The sequence below is a fragment of the Zeugodacus cucurbitae genome, chromosome 4 (assembly GCF_028554725.1).
Source record: "Zeugodacus cucurbitae isolate PBARC_wt_2022May chromosome 4, idZeuCucr1.2, whole genome shotgun sequence".
Lineage (NCBI taxonomy): Eukaryota > Metazoa > Arthropoda > Insecta > Diptera > Tephritidae > Zeugodacus > Zeugodacus cucurbitae.
The window spans coordinates 59,062,867-59,085,230 of record NC_071669.1 but is presented as its reverse complement, the minus strand read 5'-3'; the positions used below and the strand labels follow the sequence as shown (position 1 = coordinate 59,085,230).

The 22,364-nt window shown below is 34.8% G+C and overlaps 4 protein-coding genes across 6 annotated transcripts in view; 3 read left to right on the top strand and 1 right to left on the bottom strand.

Moving 5' to 3' along the window:
- Window positions 1-13,406, bottom strand: part of LOC105220824 (HIV Tat-specific factor 1 homolog) — a 31,154-nt gene extending 17,748 nt beyond the window's left edge. The window contains exons 1-2 of the mRNA XM_011197345.3: window positions 13,302-13,406; window positions 2,264-2,313 (exon numbers count right to left, since the gene is read on the bottom strand). The gene's annotated coding sequence lies outside the window, so the exon portion shown is untranslated. The remainder of the gene's footprint in view (window positions 1-2,263; window positions 2,314-13,301) is intronic.
- LOC105220938 (X-linked retinitis pigmentosa GTPase regulator) lies at window positions 3,917-13,238 on the top strand. Its single transcript, XM_029046080.2, has 6 exons — window positions 3,917-4,165; window positions 9,646-9,864; window positions 9,924-10,139; window positions 10,201-11,703; window positions 11,777-13,018; window positions 13,093-13,238. The coding sequence occupies exons 1-6, from the start codon at window positions 4,027-4,029 to the stop codon at window positions 13,182-13,184; spliced, it is 3,411 nt and encodes a 1,136-aa protein (XP_028901913.2). The 5' UTR covers window positions 3,917-4,026; the 3' UTR covers window positions 13,185-13,238.
- Window positions 13,407-13,858: 452 nt separating the features above from the next.
- On the top strand, window positions 13,859-17,095 carry LOC105220827 (adult enhancer factor 1). 3 transcript variants are annotated; one of them, XM_011197351.3, is made up of 3 exons: window positions 13,859-14,173; window positions 15,559-16,699; window positions 16,798-17,095. In XM_011197351.3, the coding sequence occupies exons 2-3, from the start codon at window positions 15,868-15,870 to the stop codon at window positions 16,932-16,934; spliced, it is 969 nt and encodes a 322-aa protein (XP_011195653.1). In that variant the 5' UTR covers window positions 13,859-14,173; window positions 15,559-15,867; the 3' UTR covers window positions 16,935-17,095. The 3 variants fall into 3 exon arrangements, with proteins under 3 accessions (XP_011195653.1, XP_054084856.1, XP_054084857.1); XM_054228881.1 differs by lacking the exon at window positions 13,859-14,173 and adding an exon at window positions 14,277-14,576; XM_054228882.1 differs by lacking the exon at window positions 13,859-14,173 and adding an exon at window positions 14,689-15,093.
- Window positions 16,944-21,030, top strand: LOC114805313 (uncharacterized). The gene has a single exon (XM_029045956.2). It carries the CDS (start codon window positions 16,944-16,946, stop codon window positions 17,490-17,492), a length of 549 nt encoding a protein of 182 aa, XP_028901789.1. The 3' UTR covers window positions 17,493-21,030.
- The last annotated feature ends 1,334 nt before the right edge of the window (window positions 21,031-22,364 follow it).

Sequence of the window (22,364 nt, the reverse complement as noted above, 5' to 3'; positions counted from 1 at the left end):
ACAACAACGACAAAACATTGTGCCGAAGCCCTTAAAATCCAATTTATTCTAGTCATACAGTAGTGTTCTTCGCAGAAACCTTATAAATCGACCACTCGCATCCTTTTCACCACGCAATTTCCCGAAATTTAATATTTTCGGAAGAAATTAATTCTATTTTTGCAACTCTTTCTACAGTACATATACTATATAGTAGCGATCGGAAAAATGTTATCATCTAGTTAATCGAGGTTTATAAATAAGAAAATATTCATTCAGAAGTTAAAAAGATTCGTGCAACATGACGTATGAGTAACATTAGAAATCACCATAAATCAATTAAGAATATTTAATTGAAAATGCAAAAAAACATTAAATATAAACAAGTAAGGAAAGGCTAAGTTCGGGTGCAATTTATTGTTGCAATTTTATTAATATAACACACAATTTGACCCATATATTCGGCATAAAGTCCAATAGAAAAACGAAAATCATCATATATAGTATATGAGGACTGAGATAATTTCAGAACCGATTTCACTATTAAGCCCATCGTATTTTTGAAAAACCTTTAATTAAGTATATACGAGCTAGTGGAAGTTATGTAACGATTTTAATCATTTTTGGTACAGAGACACACTATTAGAGGAAAAAGATTCCATCTGAATTAAAATAAGATATCTGAGATATTTACCGATATTTTCGGTGAAAAATTACACGAAGGCACTGAATTCTTCCAATTTGTAAAAAAATCTGAGTACAGCTTCCTTCCGCCATTTCTTCTGCCAAATTTAGGGTTTCTGATGTTATTCGTTAGTGAGTTAACGCACTTTTAGTAATTTTCAACATAACCTTTGTATTGGAGGTGGGCGTGGTTATTATCCGATTTCCACTATTTTTGTGGTGTGTGATGGAGTGCGTAAGGGAAATGACTGTAGATAGTTTGGTTGATATAGCTTTATTGGTTTGCGAGATATATACAAAAAACCTATTTGTGGGCGGGGCCATGGCCACTTTTCCAAAAAAAACTTACATTCAAATATGCCCCCTCATAGTGCGATCATTTATTCCAAATTTTACTTTTATAACTTTATTTTAGAGCTTAGTTATGACAATTTATGTGTTTTCGGCGTGGCAGTGGATCGATTTTGTAACCCTCTCACGGTCATAAGGAATATTTGTGCCAATTTTCGTCAAGATATCTTCATTTTTACTCAAGTTAAAGCTTGCACAGACGGACGGACGGACGGACAGACAGACATTCTGATTTGAACTCCACTCTTCACCCTGATCACTTTGGTATATATAACCCTATATCAAACTCGTTTAGTTTTGGGTGTTACAAACGACCGTTATGTGAACAAAACTATAACACGCTCTTAGCAACTTATGTTGCGAGAGTATAAAAAGATTCGAGCAACGGGACGTATGAGTAACATTAGAAATCGCCATAAATCACATTAGGGTATTTAATTAAAAATATGCAATTCATTAAATTGCTCTAGGATATTTCACTACTAAAATAATATTTCAGTCAAACGCAAGTTTTCGAAAAAAAAAATAAATAATTAAAAATAGTATTTTATCCAAAAACTTACGTCGGAATCTATATATTTTCTGTAGAATTAAATTTGAACTCAAAGAGAGTGAGAATATTACGTCCCCCAGGATAGTCTCGGTATGGAATTAACTACTCCTAAAAGTATGTAAAACGTGCAGAGAGGATATTGGTGGTATGAGTCAATGACGAGAAATAGTATTTTTTCGATAATTATGACTGTTTTTAATATTTTTCCCAACACTGTATATAATATTTAAGCATTACTTTACATTATTATAGTACATAGAGCACAATACAAAGCTGCAAAACATTGCATTTATTCGAATTAAATAAAAAAAATAAATAAATAAAAAATGTTCGCAAAATAGCGATGACCAGCAGAAATGCCGATGACGCATAAACACATACAGTTGTATTATATGCATATGATATATATATGTGTGTATGTATTTGCGATATTTACCGCCGTTATTATTATACTCTGTGGACTACGCAATTAACAACAACAAATGAAATAATCATTACAATCGTATTGGATGCAACGAGTACAAAGATACTGTTATTAATTGAAAACAAAAAAAAGTTTAACCAAACAAAAGTATAGTACAACAATACTATAGAAATTGAAAGGTATGTAAATATGTATGTATTTATGGGCATCGAATATGTATATGTGTGAGTGCAACCAAAAAAAAAATAGCCACAACAAAGCAATTATCTTACCCCAAAATCTCTTACACGGACGTCTGCGCGCAGTAAAAAGGAAAGTGCCGCTGAAAGAGAGAAGAAAAAAGTGATGAATGGGAATGTGTTATACATATGTATTAGATGTATGCATGTATGTATTTAAATAAATAAAATGTGTTTATAGAATAAATATACAAATTATAGAAAATTCAGCAGATATACATATGTAATATATGCATATATACTAACACACAACAAAACTTAAATTTATTTGCATATATAACTGTTAAACCTCCAAGCATGTGCACATGTGTGTAGCAAATTTACATGTTTGTATTTTGTAAATCACAAATCACTGTACACAGCGTGGATGACAATTTCACTGAAAAAAAAACAGTACGAAGAAAAGAGTCCAGTCCAAAGCAGTCTTCACAATAATGACAGACAGCAGCAGCGTTCACAACGTACCGTCCACTTAACTACTGACGTTTACCGCGCGGAGAACGAAACCAACACCGCACAGCTGTTCAACAACAAGCTGGTTTGGGCGCCAAAGTGCGTTTCAGAAGGTGGAACCGCGTGCCACGAAAATGGGGGCATGCAAAGTGGACAAAGCAAAAAAGGCTAAAATGAAATGTAAGGAACACTTACACACACACACACACACATACACGCATTCAAAGTATTGCATATAGTATATAATCAAGTACAAGTTACAGTTATTTTCAACTATTTAACGGCCAATACTAGAATGAAACGTGAATGAATGTCCTAAATTCGAAGAAATTTACAAAGCGAAGTAGTGAAGTCATACATAGACTTACTAACAAATATACATAGAGGACTTTAAACATACATATATACATACAAACATACATACACACATACACTTACAGATTCATGCATATACATTAGCCTCTATGTATTTATAATCAGTCGTGCAACTCCTTAGACCACACTACAACTAATACTACGAAAGACACACACACACACTTATACACACACACATGCATCAAGCGACATTTGAGTGTTGAAAAACAACAGTTAAGTGCCTGCCAGCGTCAAATAGAAGCAACAGCGAAAGTCGCGTCGTGGTCGCCTTAACGGCTATCCTGTGGCCACTCTGGTTGCCGCATGTCCAGTCTAATAGCAACCGTCCGACTGACCACAGCACACAGAACGCTCAGTAACTAGCCGCTAGACGCCAGCGCGTCGCCGGTAACAACGCGAAGCATACAAAACGTGACGCGCACGCAAACACAAAATTAACGGGAGTGTAGGAAAACAACAACAACAACAACATTAGTTAAACAAAAACAAAAACCAAAAGAGAGTGAGCATACAAAAACAATATATAACAGAAATAACGGTACAAAAAAAGCAGAAATACCTAAAGTGACCGGTGTAACAGGCGCTGCCGTTATATGCACTTGCATAGTGCTGGCATGCTCTTGCACCTATATGTATGCTAAATTATAATTTTTTAACGCGTTTGGCTTACTAGCACTGCACGGCTAACGGTTTTAGAGTGTGCAGTGCATACTAAAACAGAGAACGATACAACAAAAATCGATTTATTGTTGTTGTTTTTGCGCGTATATGATTTCCGTCAGCGATTTATGACCGGAAAACGGTATGTGTGACAAAAGCGCAACAAAAGTGAAGTGGACATTAAAAAAATCTTATTAAAGCAAATGAGTGCATAAAATAAAATAAAAATAAAAAAATATTATTTCACTCTTTATTAACAAAGTGTGTTTTGCATTAAAAATCAAGGAATTAAAAATTTAAACCACAAAATGGATATACCGAACACTGGCGCCATTTTTACGCTCGGCAAATCGCATTTGGCGGAGAACACGCAGAGTTATTTCTACATCAAAAACGATCCGGTTAAACGTTTGATATCTGGACCGCATCAGAGTGCGGTCATTTGTGGTAAAAATCGAAAAAAAATATATGAAAAAAATATTCTAAAATATAGTTATATGTAAATACACGTATATACATACAGTTATATGTATACATATATTTTATAAATAATATATTTCGTTCGATTGCACGCAAAAGAAATTTATTTTCGTTTGGTCACTTAATATTTGTCAATAATATTTGTGCGCATGTAGCAATGAAAATATTTGCTGGTGGCAAGTAGCATTCGATTTCCAAATTGGATAACACAGAAGCAACAGAAAAAGATCAACAAATTGCGTGTTTCGAATAAGCGAGCATTGTAATGTCTTCATATACACCTAAATATGAATTTTACAACAATAAAAGCACGACAATTATTGTTAGTTTGTGAGGGGGTTCTCCCCAATAGTTTAGAAATGGAAATTATGACTACCTATATGATAAATGGATTTATAGAAAAATGCATATCTAGTAGTGCGTGTCCTCCGAGAAAAACTAATGTATTATAATAAAATATTAATGCTTTCAAGCGACATTCCATAAAAAAATCGGAAGACCTCGGCCAAGTTGAAAATGCTTAATCTATATTACTATTATAAAGAGGAAAGATTTATATGTTCGTTTGTATTGAATAAACTCAAAAACTACTGTTCTTACACCATTGTAAAGCAACATTCACCCCGTGTAACATAGGCTATATTTATTGATAGAATCTCATCTTAGTTATCTCTCATAGTTATCAGGTGAGGGTATCAAAAAAACTCCGTGATGGAGAATCTTAATCTGAAACTGAAAATCGTCTTGCAAATCATTCTCTTCGCATCGCAATCGGGTGCCACAGAGTCGAGTAAAGAGCGCTCGCAGCTGCTTGCTGAACAAAATTTCAAAATATTTGTTTAAGCCCGTGCGAAGTATAATATAAAATCGCACCCGTAGACCCGATAGTTTGGGGAATACACGCTAAAAACATTAAAAACTGAGTCGTTTTTCGTATTATTGCGAATTAAAATTAAATATACTGTCGTAGAAATTTAAAACCACGGATATTTATTTTGAACAAAAATCAGGCTTCTCTCAAATTCTTTGGTAGCTAACACTTTTCAGCTGTTCAAGCTCAAAACATTATCCAAGATATATTGTAAAATAAATTCACAAATAATTCATAAAATTTTCGACTGATTACTGTTAACATTACTATCGAAAATGTTTCGAAGGCAAGGCAAGAAAAATATAATATTTTCAATACAATTTTTTAAAAACTATAGATGTCGAATTTTTAACATAAGTTTTTATTTGGGTTCTAACGGTTTTAAAAATAAATGTACAAATCAGCCACTGGCTTCTAAAATCCCGACTTGGCCAATTATTATGTTAATAAAAAGTTTTTCAAAAGGGACCCTACAAAAGTAGACCGATAGGGACAGCATACGTCGCCATATTTTTTTCGCACTTTTGACATTAGTAAGGTTTTGCCATCAGTACAGTTTCATCATGAATACACGATCCAATAACTAGTCGAAATTATTAAAATTTACTACCAAAATTCGGAGTCAGTGGCCTCAACTTTAAAAGCGCTAGGTACAATTTATGGTCGTCATAATCCTCCTGTCAGATCAAAAATTGAGCGTCTATGGGAAAAATGTGAATCCACAGGTACAGTACAAAATGTTCCCGTGCCAGTGAGACAAAGAAGTGCCCGTAGTGTAGAGAATATTGCTGCCGCTAGCGCATAAATTGAGGAAGACCCAAATCAGTCTCTCACACGTCGTTCTCAAGCGTTGGGCATCTCTGTGACGACGTTGTGGCGAGTTTTGCGAAAAGATCTTGGCCCACATTCTTACAAGATCAAATTGACGCAAGAACTGAAGCCACTTAACCACCAAAATCGTCGTATGTTCGCGAATTGGGCTGAGCAACAACCTGAAAATGATCCAGATTTTCATCGGAATATCATCTTCACCGATGAGACTCATTTTTCAAGTCGGTGGACACGATAACTTAAAAAGTTATGAAACGAATAATGAATGAAGGAAGGATAGGTTAAAACTCTGGCAAAAATTCAAATTTCAATAATTTATTTTTTCCTTCGTTCATTAACTAGATATATCCATTTACTATCGAAATATTTTTGGTTTTTAGTTTTTGGATGAACCAAAGATTAGTTATGAGGTCCACGGCAAGACCTTTTTTTGGACAGGTGCTTTGAGTGCTGAGTTTTCGGAATTTATAAATAAAAATTTCACAAAATACTGTTTAAACATGTATCTTTCATACGCTGAATTGTTTAAATTAAATATATGATTGTATATATTAAAAAAAAATTGTAAAAATACCCTTGTTATTAGCCTCTGAAACCCACTCTGAAACCCTTAATAAAGTAAAATATTTTGCATATTCTAAAAAAAAATTCTATATTCTAAACTCATATCAAATAATGTTCAACTGACTCTATATAACCAATTGTTCACCTTAATTATACAATGTGTGTATACAATGGCTGCAGTATGGCGAATTGTCATTAGAAGTGAAGTATCAAGATAGAATCTGCAACATTAATACTTAATTGCCAATAATTTGTTTTATTTTTGTGATTAGAATTTTAAAGTAGATAAAAACATTCGTAGAAATTTAATAAGTGAACCATTACACTGTGAAATAAAGCATAATCCTTATTCGATATTGTTTAGAAATGATTTAAGGGAAGTAAAGTCTCTTTTTTGTATAGAAAATAATATAATTGAGAAGAACCTTAGTTTTTTTTATTTAGCATTTATGGTTTCAGAACAGAAAATTAATTAAACTCATTCAACAGCGTAAAAAGGCAAAATAAGCGTAACCTAGAATTTGAGAGTAAATATAGTTCGGCTACACCCGAATTCAGCATTTCCTTACTTGATTTCTTTTTCTTTTTTGTGTACTAATATACGTTTCAATTTAACATTTGTTGTACTCATTCTTGCTTTTAGCCTAGTTAGCCTAGAAAATTAGGCAATTGACAAACAGTTCAAGTGTTTAAATGCAAGTTTAATGCGACAGAGTGGACTTGAACGGAAAGCGAAAGTAAAAGTAAATAGTTAAGTAATTTCATAAATTGCATTTAACATGCAATTTTCCTGTCAACATGACCCCAGAATTTCTTGTTGCTTACAAGAAGAGACGAAAAGTAGCACAACTTTAAGAATTAGTACATGCGAGTAGATTGCGTGGCAAGTAATGTCGGGGCAATAATTTTTATATGGTTATATGAATTATATATATATGAAGGTAGTAACAAAAGCAGTAGCACAAGTGTGAACTAATGCATTAAATATTTATGAAACTATATAAAACATAAAATTGGGATTCTTGAGCAATTGAGATTACAGAAGTCCACATAAAAATGATTTTGTTTGAGAAAATTTATTTTTTTTGGTTTCACTTTGAATAAAAATATAGTACAAAGCTGTTATAACAATAATTTCTAAGTGTTAAATCAACTTAATTGATTATTAAAAATTATTTACATCGCAGATAGCCAAATAATATGCTTCAAAAGTCATCCCATCTAAAATACTCTCCAACTGAAATCACTCATACGCAGCGGCTTCACTTCTACTATATACTTAAACAAATATATTTTTTGTGCTAAAGCACATTTTTATATGTCCCGGTAGCAGTAAAGATTTTTAATTGGATAATATTTTTTTTTTCTTTAAGTGGAAGAAAACTTTTCTATTCTCTTATCTTGATTAATGTACTCATTCGATCTCACCCTAAATGTAGGCAACGTTTTTTTATAATTCGTTACATACAAACAAACTGGAAAATAGGTCGACAATTTGAAGTATTCAATTCTAATTACATTTCTGATTGCGTTCAAGGCGTTGGAAACATACGTTGGATTCGAATTTAGGTCGTGGTGTAAATGAAAATGATAATAAAGAGCTATGGAATAGAAGTTTAGCTTGCTGGGAAATATATTTGGTAGTGACAGGCCTATAGTTGGAAGTTTATTGACGACAGGTGATGCATCTTATTTTGTTATTGTGACATAATAACGTTATATATTAGATTGTTGGAGATTTAATAATATCATTGTTACCACATTATAATGCAAAATTCGTAAAAGATAGGAAAATATATTTTTTCACTTTAACACATCTTGAAAGGGCCGTCGTTTTACATGCATATGGGAAATGGCTGAAAAGGCCAAAACTTATCCCAAAATCGAGTTTGAGAAGTATTTCGACGACATAATAACGAATGGAGACAATTTTTGAGGTGACAACGTATGAATATTTTTTTTTCAAAAATCTAAAATTCCCGTTATTTTTTGAACAGACAACGTATCTGATTGGAGGTTTAATAATGCCTATTTTTGCTATTTTTGAGGTGACAATGTAAATGTAGACGAATGAATAAATATATCTATTTTCAAAAAAATTAAAATTCCCGTTATTTTTTTGAACACACCACATATCTGATTGGAGGTCAGCGTTAATTGTACAACCCCGATTCGACCCGAGAACCGATACATCAACTGCTTTCACTGAGAATTCGAAAGTGACGAGCCACCAGAAATAGACGATTTTACTTCTACTGGGTGCAGGCCACAAGGGCATAGAGGGTAACGAGGGCGAGATTGCCAAAAGTGGTGTAAAAATCTATGTCAGAAGTACACGAGATTTCTATAGATGCTCAATGGAAGGAAATATAAGAACATGGTCGGCATACTCACTAGTCACTGTCTGGTGGCGTCGCACGGGCTGAAAGATCGCGAAGACTTCACTTCACACTACGATAATCTGGAAGAGATTTCGTTAATGAAACCACACAACCTTTTGAAATTCGTGTCAAGCGCAGGCATCCTTAACGATGATAACTCTTTATTAACTACGTGACGGCACTCTATCTGGTATCGCAAAGGACCAAAACTGGTCCATGTGTGGATTTTTGGCCTAACAGATTAACCTAACCTTTGTTCTTTGGTGTCCAGTTACTTCCATTTATTGAAAGGAAATTGAAAAAAAAAATCATCATTTAATATAGATGTCGTTGGTAAAAATAGTATATTACATCTCTTTACTCCGCGTCCGTATGAATTTTGGAGGTTATAGACGGTCAAAATCAACACACATAAGTAAGATTTGTTTTAGTATCTTAATAGAGCTCTTTCTTCTCAAACATTAATAAAGAAAAACGCAAAGAAGAAGAAAATAATTGTCAATCGAATGAAAAGAAAGCGAATAAAAGAACACTCATGTTCTGTATTTTATATGACAAGTTAGTTAAAGAAAGGGAAAAACGGCACTTTATATTAAACGCTAATTAGAGAAACTTTTTAAGTTCACCACAAAATACTCGAAAACACCACATACTCTATATAAATTTATATGTACCAATTTCCGCTCGTATTTACTATATGTGCATAGGTCTCTATTTCTTCAAAGTCACAAAGACACCCCCAACACTTTGAGTGCATAGAAAGAGTGCTAGACTAATGCAATTAATGTCTCACATTACAGAAAGTGGACGCTTATTTGTTTGGGGTGAAAATCACTATGGCCAACTCGGTATTGGCAGTCCATCAAACCAAAACAACAACAGTAATAGCAATAAACATCACAATAGCACTAGTCATGGCGATATAATTACGAAGCCGACATGCGTAAAATCACTGAAGACGTTGGGTTTGAAAATAGCCGACATTGCTTTTGGCAACGATTGGTCCATAATACTCACACGTAAGTGTCATCACTTTATACTTTCAAACACTTAATTCACACACTTTATTAACCGTTAGATTCAAATGAATTATTCTACACTGGACGCAACATTTTTCCAAAAAATGCGAAGGTGACGCGCAATTTTACGATTGCCACCGTTGACGGTGAGTCATGTCAAATTATACGCAAACCATTTCGCATTGAAGATCTGGACGATTGTCTGTCAAAGAATGAAGATGCCGAGTGCTATACGCACGTGCTGGCTGGCGATGAACACTTTGTGCTGATGACCAGTGAGTAGATTACTTTTTTATTTTTGGAAATATATTTAACAATTTCTATATTCCAATACAGGTTTTGGTCGCCTTATTGGCTGGGGTTCCAATCAAAATTACCAGTTGGGCATGCCCGCTGGACACACCGTGCAGAAGCCATTCGAAATCGATCTCGGCGCACCCGTGCAACAATTTGTTTGTGGCCCCGAGTCGACGCTGGTGCTTACCACTACAGGCAAGCTATATTTTGCTGGACATCTGAATGACTTTGTGTTCTCACAATTCACCGAATTGCAACAAAATCTGGGTCCCACAGAACAAATTATATTCATGCACATTTCGAAGACAAATGATATATTTATTGTGACCAATGCGGGCAGCATTTATCGCAGCATCGAATCGGTGCGCACGAAGAGTCTAATCTTTCAACGTTTCTACGATTATGATAGCGAGGAAAATGGTCCAATTTGGAAGTTGCTGAAGGGTTTCTCATTCTACGCTGTGTTGACGAAAGCGAATAAATTCTATACGACATTCTCAGAGAGTGGACATCACTTGAAGACGTTTCGTGAGATTTCGAAATTCAAAAATTTGCGTTTACTCGACGTTGCGGTAGGTAATAAGCATATATTAGTACATGGCATACCGCGTTCATCTACGATGTCAGCAAGTGTGGGACCCAGCGCTGAACCACATCGTTTTGCTAGTCGCACGTTTGTGATGCCTGCGAATTTGGTGAATGGTGCGGGTGGTGGTAAAAGTCGCAGTCGGGTGAGCAGTGCAACCAAAGTTGAAAGTAAAGATGGTGGAGGAGTTGAGGCAGCAGCCTTGAAGTTAGCGGATGTTAATAGTAATGCGTTGACAAATGGTGAAAGAGGCGAGGATGTGAACAGTAAAGTGTTGGCAAATGGCGAAAGAGATGAGCCGACTGATGTGGCAGAGAAAAATACAGCGATCAAAACAATTGCTGACAAAATTAATGGAAATCTAAGTGAGACGAAGGAAGAAGCACAAAACCTGGCAAGCGCTGGCAGTACAACAAAAACAGATGAGCACGAAAAAACACAAGAAAAAGAAAGCATGGAAAATGAACAGAGGCACACAAAGGAAGAAGCTGTTGCCAGTGAGACAAACAATGACAATGAAACCAAACCAACCGAAACTAACGGCAATCTAGACATGAGCGACAGTGAACCCACTGAAGAACCCAAACACATAATAGCTGCCACAGCTGCTTTAGTGCACAATGAAGCAAAATCACCAACGAACTCGATAAAATCCATAAAATCCATCAAATCTATTCATTCTATCAAATCGGCACATTCCGTTACATTTTCGCCAACAGCATTAAGCAAAAAGCCTTCACCAACAGCCGATAAATTGTTGCGACCACATACGCCTTATCCGGAGAGCAGCACAACTGGCAGTACACCGACCACCATCAAAAAGACAACACCGCTACGCAATTTCTCCTATGAAGCCGCAATGGATCATGACCACATTGAGAGCACATCGCCGGCGCTTATGGATAGTTTGGAAAATATATCTGAGAGCACGGAGGGCGAAAGGGAGCATAAAACGGGTTGGTATTTATAATAAAACTCAAATGTTATTTTTTATAAACACTTACTTTTCTTCTTTTTCACCATTTAAAGCACTGACTGCAACTGCACCGCTACCGTTTGAGGAGGACGAGCAATTGACAGTCGAAATCAACACCAAAACAGATCCGTTAAATAGCACTATTGTTGTAAACGAAATACGTTTCATAAACAATGGTGTCGATGTGACCGATAATGTTAAGGCGGCGTCACTTGAACGCGAAGACACGGAGAGCACACTCGACTCGTTGGAAGAGCAAATGGATGGCTTGACAAGTAAATCTAATGAAACACTAAATAATTTTGCTCAAAGTCATAATTCAGATGAGGAGCATGCCAGTGGTGTCGGAGAGGAAATTAAGAACGAAATGCAAAAAATAGAAGTTAAAGCCAATGAGCTGACGCATAAAATAGAAAATAAAGTAGATGAAGTTGATGCAGAAGTAAAGAATATAGTCGAGACAAAGATCGCAGTTGTTAACGAGGCGGCAGGTGAGCTAAAAGAGGACTTGACGAAGCAAGCAGCGCATGTCGAAGAAGATATCGAAACGGCAAAAACTGAGCTGAAAGTAAACACTGAAAAGGTAAGCGAAACCATAACAGATAAAATGGAAAATGCAGCCAAAAAAGCCGCTACGGCAGCCAACGATGTGCGTGATTCAGTAGAAACTGCAGCGAAACGTGCTGCAGCAGGTGCACGCGATGCCGTCGAAACGGTGGGTGACAATGCTAAGCGTGTCGCAAATGACACGAAGACTACAGTTGAGAGTATAGGCAGTAGCGCAAAGAGAGTTGCAACGGGTGCAAAAAATGCTGTCGGTAATGTATTTATCAAAATGTCAGATGGCACTAAGGATGCGGTGGACTCTGTGGCTGCTAAAATCGCTAGCGAGGTGTCTGGTGCTAAAGAAAATATTAATACAATGTTTCAAGGCAAGACACTAAAACCGACACCGGTAGAGGAAGATGCAGTGTCCTCAGCGTCAGAGGCTGCATCCAAACCAAAAACTAACACCACCACCAATGGTGAGGATGATGAACGTACAACAGCATCCGTTAATTCAACGCAAAACTCTACTGGTAATCCATTTGAAGGCAATAATCCATTTGAAAATGATGAATTTGACGATGTGGTTGAACGTGGTAAGAAGGCAATGCAGGAAGAGGTCAATAATGTGCATCGACAAGTGGCACAAGAGGTAAAGGATACGGAGAAGGAAACAAGTAAAGTGCGTAAATTTTTCAGCGAAATGCGTGGAATATCTTGCCGCAATGAGAAATCGGTGGCAGTTGATGGTTAGTAAGTTAACAATAAATTTATGTAGCCATCGTGTTATTTCATGAATAATTTTGTTTTGTACTAATTTCAGATGATCCACCACGTTATTCACTAGAAGATCCTACACCAGCACATCGCGACCGCGAACAGAACAACACATCGAAAGTATGCTCAATATTATAAATAATTTCGGCTGATCTCTTACACAGCCTCAAATATGATTGCATTTCGAATTTGTTTACCTATAATATTTATAAGCATATAATATTGATATGAATTGTTTAAATATATTCAATTTACCTATATTGTTGTTTTAGTTCACTGAATTGTCTTAATAAGAAAAATCAACAAAAATTGCAATAAACGTTTATAGCAAAATTTATACCAATCAGCTGTTCACTGAAAACATGACGAAGTTAGCTGCTATTGAAAAAGTGATTTTTCATCTGGCATACCATAAACACAATTTTAAAATATATCAAGACATGGTTAGTAATTTTTAAACATTTTTAAACGGCTTTTAAAAATCAATTACAAACTTCCAATTTATATAAGATCCGATTCTAGGTAAATCGATATGACATTTTTTAGTTTAAAGCGTAGATTTAAAAAAATGTTATATGTCATACAATAACAAAAAAAAAATATTAGCATTTCAAGAGAGTGACTTAGCGAAATATACAGAAGAAAGCTTGAACCATCAAGGTTTTTTGAAAGTCCGGACCGACAGTTCACTTGCCAAAGCCATTTTTTACGCGATAATTAAAAATATATCGTCAAATGCAACTCTATAAATGTCATAATGGCTATCGATAACTGCGTTAAGTTAATTTCGTTTGACCTGGCAACAATTCGATTAACAAACAAACGTCAAATGAAAATTGTGTGTGTCTGGTGCCTGCGAACGAAGAAAAAAAACTTAACTCAATTTTGTAACTTCATATTTTTTGTACGGAAGCAGAAAAGTTTTCTATTTTTTGAAAATTTTCACATTCTTTATAAATGAAGTGCAACAAACTTAAACGAGCATAGGAAAGAATATTCATATTAGAACAAATACAAGTATGGGAAAGGCATGAGATTTGCAAGTTGAAAAACTGGAAAGATGAATTAAAAAGGGGGGAAATTGGAGTCTATTTTCACTGCATGTCCTCGTCAGGTAGTGCAAGAAGGTAGGTCAACAAAAAGGAGTGTTTTCAATATTAAATATATTTAAACGCAAAGGAGGTGGTAAGGTGTAGTGAGTCTGCGGCGAGCTATGCGAACTGGTTGCGGTGAGCTTTGATGGATTTTTATGAGCCGATCGCGTTTTACAGTTGATGAATGGGGAAGTGAGTGTGTTCATAACCTCAAAAAAGCAAAGTGTTCGTTAGGTGTATTGACAGCAACGAATATCGTCGGTATTGTTTCTGTGTGTGTGTGTGTGTATGTGCGCTGCTTATTGTTACGCGAACGGGGTACGGTCGGTGTGCTGAGATATGTAGTGAGCGTGCACCGTGCGGCGAACGTCTAAAGTGGTGATGGTCGCATCGACGACGTCAACGGCCGAAGTGGAAAAACTACTTCACAAATCGGGTTTGTTGAATATATATTCCTTGTTTTCTTATACTTTTTCGATTCGCCAAAAACGTGATTGTGGGTAATATATTGGAACGTTAACGAAAAAAGTCCCCTCCTGTATAGGGGTCGCGGTATATTGTTTCGAGTGTTTCTCATATACACTTCTTTCCCTTCAGTCGTAATATTATTCGATTATGTGCACATGGTAGCGGTCACAGTGCGCTGTCATTTGTGCTGGCAAAAACGTCTGCCACTGCAGCATGCCGCGCGTATTTGACATTCCATTCAAATCATATGTAAAAGCAACTTGTCGCAGTTATTTCTAAAAGTTTCACGACGTTCAAATATCATCAGTTAAATTGTTTAACAAAAATGATCACGACATAACTTTGATCATGGTTGCTTACAACTAAAATTACTAAGCCACATGGTACAATGCGCAGCGCTGCTGACTTATCGTCGTCACCACTTAAGCGCCGTCATCACTGCCATAATCGTAACGCCTAACCTCGACGAACACCTATGCTATATTGTAATTTCTTTTTGGAGTTTTCGTATTCAAACCCAATGTTATTAATATATGCAAAATAAATTATTAAGAGGTCACACGAAAAATGAGCCAAACGAAACTAATGAATATTAAACAATAAATTTTTAAACTTCGTTGCCTTCTGTCAAACGCTTTGCACATTAATATCTTAACAACAACGTGGCGTATAGCGAGGCATCGCTTGTAGCTTTTCTTCTCTGCAACGCCGCGCTATTTTATCGAAACACTTTTGCAACCAAAGAATGTTAAACAAATTTAACTTACAACTTTCGAGCAGTTGAAAAAAACGCGCGCCTTTTAAATTAATACTTTTTTGTTTATTTATTTTTTCAATTAGTACGTACTGTATTCGAGTGTGAGAATTTACATATTTTTGTTTTTAATTTATTTTATAAATTTTTATAAAACTCATTTCAACTTCTACTAATAACGATATTTTCATTACAGATTTCGTATCCATATCCTCTCTTGGTAACAATTATTGTGCTAAACCCACAGTTTTGTATGAGTATCCTGTTTAACACCGATATGATATAAGCGGGTTTATAACAGAAAAAATAAACCAATGCACCTTATATATCGCACGTGAAACACAATAAAAAATCAGCCAGCCAAAAACCCACATAGCAAAACAAAAATATCAATACAACCTGAAAATATATTTGAATCATCATTGGTAATATCGGCCAGCATTATCTTGGTAGCTCTAACTACCTGAACTACTTCCGCGCTTGATTTTCAAAACTTGATAAAACAATGCACATCAAAAATTTGCAACATGCCCATGCGGCCTCCGCTGCAATGGGGAATTGTGAGATTGTCATTGTGTCATCGTCGCCGAATAATGCTGCAACGAGTGCCAACAACAATAACAATAATAATAATAGCAACAACAATAATGAGAATAACGCGGGATCACACCATCAGCAGCAACAGCAATCCCAGCAACAACAACAGCAGCAGCACCAGGCGCCAACTACAACAGAAATACCGATTCCGTTCAATATGCACCTGGCCGCGGCCAACACGGAAGCGCACGTTGCTGCACAAGCAGCCGCAATGGCGGCAGCACAAGCCGCCGCTGCACAAGCTGTCGCTGCTGAGCAACAGCAGGCTTCGGGTGGCAGTAACGGTGCGAATGCCACAACAATTTTGCAGCAACATCCCTTAGCGCATCTGGTAGCGACAGCAGCTCACAGTCCAGCCTTGTCAGAGCATCACTTCGCTGCCGGTCGGGAAGTGGTTGCAAATGGACACAGTGCGGGCAGCAGTACGAATGGTGGCGGTGGCGGCGGAGCCAATAGCAGCGGTAGTAGCGGTGGTGGTGGTGGTGGTCATGAAAAACCTTTTCTCTGCAGCGTTTGCGATCGGCGGTTTCGGCAATTGAGCACACTCACCAACCACGTGAAAATACATACCGGCGAGAAACCCTACAAATGTAACGTTTGTGATAAAACCTTTCGTCAATCGTCCACGCTAACGAATCACCTAAAGATACACACCGGTGAAAAACCATTTAATTGCACATATTGTCCGAAGAATTTCCGACAATTAAGTACCCTAACGAATCATGTGAAAATCCATACTGGTATGTATATATGATATAACTACAAAAAAAAATTATCTAAGATAGAAGCAAATAAAATAAAAAGAGTTTTGAAATAATATATTCTACTTGAATTGCAGGTGAGAAACCATTCGAATGTGCCGTTTGTAAGAAACAATTCCGTCAATCAAGTACACTTAACAACCATATAAAGATACACGTTATGGACAAGGTGTACGTACCCGTTAAGATAAAGACGGAAGAGGAGGAGGGATGACTAGAGGATATGGTGATCGCAGGTACACACCAGCGCCCTGCGAATCATCATCGCAATGTGATCACAACCACAATACAAGCACCAGTAACAACAGCAGCAGCAGTGGCGGCCGCTGCATCAGCCGCCAATCATCATATACATCAACAACAGCAACAACAACAACAGCAGCAACAGCAGCAGCAACAACAACAGCACCAGCAATTACAACATAACCACACAAACAATCCGAATAATGGTAATACGATTATCACAACCGCCGCTGCACCGTCCAATGCCATCGAACATTTCAACGTAACATCCATTGGCGAATTGTCCAATGTGCAATTGAGCAGTATCAATGCACAATTAGTGGGCGGTAGTGTAACACCCGAAGGTAATCTGGTGACCATGGGTGGCGTGGTCATCGGACGTATACATTCGGCGTCATTGCAAAGCAACGGACACACACTACAACCACAATTGCGCACGACAGCACAGCCGGCCACCAGAGAGGAATTGCAACAGTTGGGCGTGATTAAGGTAGAGTCGCCAGCTGCTGAGTTTCAAAATGAGGGATGAGTTGAGTACGAATTGCTGCTTGAGTATATGCTCAAGGAAGACGAGGAGGACTATGCAGCCGCTTGCAATGATAATAAATTAAATGCCAACGCCAGTGATGCCGTTAAGGATGGCCGAAAATCGGATGTAGTGTGTAGTGATGCGATTGGCAGTAGTGAAAGTGCTGGTAATTGAACGCTTACAAGTGCATGCGGCAAACGCTTAGCGTATGTGTGGCAAGCATATTGAATTTGCGGTCATAATTGTTGCTAGTTATTTAAATGCAGTTATCGGAAAGTGAAGAAAAGCATATTATCACCAACATCATTAGTTTAATACATACACAATACGCTGTTGTTGTCAACATAATCAACGCCAACAAATTTGAACTTGTAATAAAGTGACATGCGCTTAAGACCTAAAATACAAGCAAAAAAAAAAAAACAGAAATCGGTAAACCTGTAACAAAAACATGACACACTTGCTCATTTACACATACATACACACGTGTTATAACTGCTGTGGTTTGGTGTATGCTTTTCGAAACTCAAACTCAAACTCAAATTCAAATCCACACACACACACAATTTAAATTACAAATAATATTGAACCACAACCGTTTGAAATAAATAAGGAAAAATTATGAAAATCAAAGAAAAAAACAAACCTCTATAGCCGTTAAGACAGAAAGTAGCAACAAACATGATAAGAATATCAAAAAGAGAAAAAAAAAAACAAAAAACAACAACAAAAGAGAGTAAAACTAAAACTAATTTAAATAATTATAGGGGAAATATACTATTTTATGGGGGTTAGTTAAAAAGAAATTAAAAATAAACAAACAACAAAAACAAAAAAGTTTAAAGCACAAATTGCTGCAAAAATATATTTTACCGTATGCATTTGAGTGTTATTTGTTATGAAATTGGTTATGAATTCTGCTAGTTGTTGTTGTGCGCGAAACATGCTTTTTTCGTTACGTTTAAACGTGTTGTAGCAACGCAGTCACGTGTACGCTGCGTGTGCATGTGTATGCTAGTTACATTAGAAACGTTGAATTTCCTAACTAAGTAAGCACTTATTGCGTTCCACACTCCTACATACGTACATACATACATGCAAACACAATTTATATGTTTAATTCATATATAATATAAATAATTAATGGCAATGCATTAAGTGGTAATTATGACAATAAGCTCATAAAGAAATAAATACACGCGTAATTGTTGTACCACATACACAACAACACAGAATTTATAACGAAAATCATAGCTTATATCGTGTGGCCAACTCAAGCGTTATGGTGACTTAAAAAAGTGTAATTTAAATTTCATTATAATGACCTATTTTGTATTTTAGTTTAATATTAATAATTCACACACAGCAAATGAGACTTGTTTGTACTTGGAAGCTTAAAAACAACTACTACTATTTTTTATTAGATTAGAATACACTTAAACGAAGTCGAAGTGTTATCGTAGCAGAATAAGTGCGTTGTAAATGATGAAATCGCTTTATGTTTATGATTTTCTATTTTTTATTATTAACATTTTATTTTATTATATATTTGGCTAAAAACAAACAAACAAAATTTTTTTTTTTGGTGAAAACTTGTTTGAATTGTATGAAAACACAATACCTTGTTAAGGTACAATTTTAATTTATTACTAAGTTTAGACTGTAAAGTTTATTGAATTTTTGTAGATATAAAGTTAACACACACACACACGCGCGCGTTTTTCCACTACTTTTGTTGGTTAATTGAAATTATTATAAATTATTTCATACATGTTTAAAAAAAGAAATGGCGTTTAGAGGCGCAGTGGAAAACTAAAAGAAAACAAAAACACTATTATAATTATCGATGTTTTATTTGAGTATAAGCGAAATGTAAATGAAACTACAAAAGAAAAACGAAAAAAGAGAGAAATACAAATTTCTATGTTTTATATAAATTTTAATTTTCCAAAAAAAAAAAAAAAAAGAAAATTGCCATTAGGGTTTATTAAATACTAAAAGCTAAAGCAAAGTGTAGAGGTATAGCGCGGCAGGCAGGCAGGCAAGCGCTGAATGCCGTTGTTAATATTTATGTGGAGAATAAAGTTGATTTATGAAAATGATTGCGAATTTCGAAAAGAAACTGTTTCTATAATTAGACATTAGCGTGTATGTTTTTGTTCCAAAATTTGCACAACAGAAATTTGTATAAGCAGCCTACAATACTACTTAACGCTTGGACTCTTGGCGAAAAGACTTAGTTTTTGTTTAAATAATTTTAAAAATTTTACAAAAACAAAAAACGCTTTCGTTCAAAATGAGTGCGCAAAATTTGTTTCGATTTATCATTTCATTACCAACAACAACAACACAAACACCTTTTGGCCTGTAAAATATTTAAATATATAGATTGTTTTTTTTCTTCTTTTATAGCGCTGCTTTAATTTACGGCATGACACATAGTGTTATGTATGAACTTTCAAAAAGTTACAGCGCATGTGTCACACACAGCATAACGTTATGCACTGTAGATAGTTGTATATGTACATATGTATGTAGTGGTTGGTTGTTGTCGCGTCGGCGCACTAACGTCAACAGGCAATTGCAACAGGTCATTTATAGTGAGTGAGTGTCTGTATTGCTACAAAAACAAAAAAAAAAAAAATCAACAAAAATGAAAATTGAAAAAAGAAACGAATTCAAAGCCGCTTACATATTGTATATTGTATTAGTTTGTGTAAAAAAAAATAATTATATATATGTGTGTATATGTAAATTGAAAATATTTTTATGAATTTCCATGTATTACATGCATATATACATAGTATAAATGAAAGTCTGTAATAAAGCTTAAAAAACACACACACACATGCAAATCCAATAACTAATCAATTAAGTTAAACAACAAAAAGAAAAAAGCGGTAAAAAAAGAAATTGTAACGGTACGGTATTCGTAAGTTTTGTTGTATGAGTATTTAAGTTGAACATGCAGTGTAGTGCAGTGCAGTGCAGGTAAAGTGAAGAGTGTAGCAACTACTATGGCATTGCTGCGCCGCTGCATACTGCATAGTTTATACATAGAAGAGGGGAAAGACTCGTCGTAATTTCGTTAAGATGTACTCGAAAATTACATTTAGTTGTCAGCTCTTTTGACTCTTGTGATCGTCAAAGGAATTGACCTCAACTGAAACTGATAATAATAATATTAATAATAATAATAATAATAATATGTAATAACTTATAATTATATTATTTAATGTTGGCGGTAGAGAGTTTAACTAACTAGCACTGCGTTGCCCAAAATGTTTTCCTTTCATTTTGTATAAATAAACTATAAAACATATTAATAAAGAATTAAACAAGAAAAAAATTAAAAAAATAAAAACAAAAACAATTATAAGCGTTACTTTAGACAATTGCTTGTAAACATAATTACACATACATATGTTTTAAGCGCGAAGACATGTATTTATATATAATTTACTATTTGATTGTAAACAAAAGTTACTTTTGAGACTACATACATATAAAAAGCTTAAAATGAGCAGATTGCACACTACATTTTGGGGTTTCATTTATTCGAAAACTAAGTTGAGAGATGAATTAAAAAAAAAAAGATTTTATTTCTGTTTTTGATACTGGGTGAATTTGTTGTTGTAATACCACGAGTTGAACGTGTGGCTTTTGGGCGTCATTACAGAAGATTTATACATAATTTGGTACTCGAATGTATAGTTGGAATGTTTTGTTTGTTGGTGTGCGTATCCTTTTTATCAAATCTAGGTCCTAAAAAACTGAAATTATAGAATTTTTGTGAATCGAAATGTGATTCTAATCTTCAGCTGTATTTTTGAAACGAAAATAATTTTTTTTTTTATAAAGAATTCGTCGACGATTTGGAGTTTGCAACACAAATAAAAACATATTGACATAAATTTTCAATATATTCGAAGGCTTTTGGTTGTTAATGCCTTATAACTCCCACTTAACTTTTTAAAAAAATATATTTTTTAGTTTTTTCTTGTATATAACACTGCACTCGTTGCACACTTTAAGGCACTGACATAATTAAATTCCTTATAATTTGGCATACTTTTAGGTAAGTTATGAAAATATATTATTTTTAAATATAGCTGATTATGTTGACAATACTCTCAACTATCTCGTTCAAACGAGATGAAAAACTTGTAAATATATTGAGGGAAAAGGAAGAGGGAGGTGATATTTGGATTTATTTTACAAGTATTAAGTTTCTGGCTACTCAGAGAGATTTTGTTTGGTATATGTTCACTTCTTAGTTATTTAACTAAAAATATTTATTTATAAAAATTGATAATTTTCATTAAAAAAATTATAGATTTCAAATTTTTTTTGTAAAATAATTTCTGGAAAAAATAATAATTTTGTTATTATAACTGTTGTTGTTGTTTCAGTGCTATCAAACAGTTTAAAGAAGCTGTGCGGTAGATATTAATTTAGGTTCGTGCCGATAAATTAGTGTCGAGATTTAGAATATGACGAAGATATGTTGCGCCTGGAAGTATGCTTCGGAAATTGTGCATTTAGAACTTAATTGATGTTTTAATTTATGTAATGATAATTTAAATTAAAAGAAAATTATAATTTATTGAAAAAAAATAATAATTTATTATTTTATAAAAAAAATATTTTATTACTTTTTAAAAAATCTATTTTATTATTTTATAAAAAAAAATATTTTATTTTAAATTACTGCAGCATTTCCTTCGCTAACTTTTTTAAAGAAACACTGCAATCTTCTTTAAACAACTTTCACTAACCTTAATAAATATTTTCTCAAAGAACACAAAGCATATTTTCATTTCAAAACATAACAAAGATAATGAATGTATATACATATATTTTAAAAAATCT